Below are 1660 nucleotides of genomic sequence, written 5' to 3' on the forward strand. Positions count from 1 at the left end.
AAGGCGTAGATTTTTTAAAGAATATTTTTTCAAGGATTATTATTATTATTTTGTGAAAGAACTTTTCGTAAGCCAATATTTTTTTTATTAAACACTTCTCAGATATTTTATAACCACAATAAATATATTTCCAAAATCACTCCAAAACGTTCACTTTCCCCCACCCTTAATATTCACTCCATAATAATAAAAAAATCACAAAATCAAATCACTCTCTCCCTCGCCCACACACTTACCTTAAATTATCAATACGTGGCCGCCGGCACTGCGGCCGATTACGCCGATGACTACGATCCTTTTTACAGCGGCAGTCACAGTGCATTATGCACAAAGCTATCGATGAGATCAATGTTATCACAAATGGCACGGCAAAAAAATGCACAATCACATGGACCTGGTCGTCGTGACTGTACGACGTGAGTACGACCGTTTTGTTTTTGCGCGAATAATAACATGGATAGATGGCGCCCTCGACACCGTAAAATGCATTGAACGTTTTGCACGTGACCGTGGGCGGATAGCCACAGCCCTTGATATTGACGAGCAGGGTGGCCTCCTCCGATTGCGTCCAATCGGCCGTGTAATTTGTATAGTCGGTCATGTTTTCGGGTATTGTGATATTATCCTCGATAAACGTCACATAGATATGAACACACTTGTATAGATCGGAGGTGCAGCCCTCGCGGCACGAGCTCCACGAGCAGTTGAATATACCGACGAGATCTTCGCGGCGCGATGTCGTGCAGAGCGTGGGATTCTCGATGAAATCGTGACTGAGGGTCGATATCGCCGGATCGACATAGAGGGGCACGAGGAACAGTAGCGAGGCACCGGCGGTCACCGAGAAGAAGGCGAGTGTGGAGGTAGCATAAAAGCGGGCACGTTCGCGCCACGAACGAAAGCGCCGGTTACCATTTTTCTTTTTCGGAGCCAGTTCTCGTAGTTTACGTAACCGTAACTCTTGTTGTTGCTGCTCGAGTAGTAATTCCGAACTGCCACTCCTCATATTATTGTCCGTGCACACAGGGCGATTATTTTGATGATGTTGATAGTCTCCAGCAGCAGCACCAGCACCAGCAGCGCCTCGCCCGGCGGCAGCAACAGCAGCCGACGATGATGATGTCGACACTGCAGCTGCAGCAACAGCACACTCTCGGCACGTAGACGTGTTGTTGGTTGCAACAAATCGGCCTCCTCGTGTCGTCGTTGCACCACCAGCTGCGCCGCTCAGAGAACAACGTGGATACTGCTGCTGTTGTTGTTGTCTTCTCAGGTCGTCACACGTTGTACAGCGCAGATACGATTCAGTCACCGATTTCGGAAGTGAGCCTACGCCGCCTCCGCCTCCAACCCCGTCACTGCCTCCTCCAAGGATACACACAGCCTCTGTTGTGGGGGTGTTGTAGCTCTGTTGATGGATAACAGTGCTCTGTTGCTGGCTAGGAGATGTAACCGATGTAAACGTTGGCGAGCGAATGGTGGTCGAGCCACTCTTGGAGCCTGTGGAGGCAATGGTGGCGGCGGCGACGGCGGTGGTGTTGCTGGCAGTTGCTGGTGGCTGTGGTAGTGGTGTGGGTGAGCAGGTGACGACAATGGGTTCCAGAGGTGTAATGTTATTCTCGTCACTACCGTTTTGCTTTTCAGCGGTGGCAAATCTTGT

The 1660-nt window shown here is 49.6% G+C and overlaps 1 protein-coding gene across 1 annotated transcript; it reads right to left on the minus strand.

Moving 5' to 3' along the window:
- Nucleotides 1-232: 232 nt before the first annotated feature.
- LOC133326189 (protein tipE) lies at nt 233-1181 on the minus strand. Its single transcript, XM_061534868.1, has one exon. It carries the CDS (start codon nt 1004-1006, stop codon nt 233-235), a length of 774 nt encoding a protein of 257 aa, XP_061390852.1. The 5' UTR covers nt 1007-1181.
- Between the last annotated feature and the right edge of the window lie 479 nt (nt 1182-1660).

Source organism: Musca vetustissima, unplaced genomic scaffold (assembly GCF_032173495.1).
Source record: "Musca vetustissima isolate MV318-11 ecotype Yass unplaced genomic scaffold, APGP_CSIRO_Mvet_v1 utg14365, whole genome shotgun sequence".
Classification (NCBI taxonomy): Eukaryota; Metazoa; Arthropoda; class Insecta; order Diptera; family Muscidae; genus Musca; species Musca vetustissima.

Coding starts and splice junctions, on each gene's coding strand:
- LOC133326189 (XM_061534868.1), bottom strand. CDS start 1,006: ATGAGGAGTGGCAGTTCGGAATTACTACTCGAGCAGCAACAACAAGAG.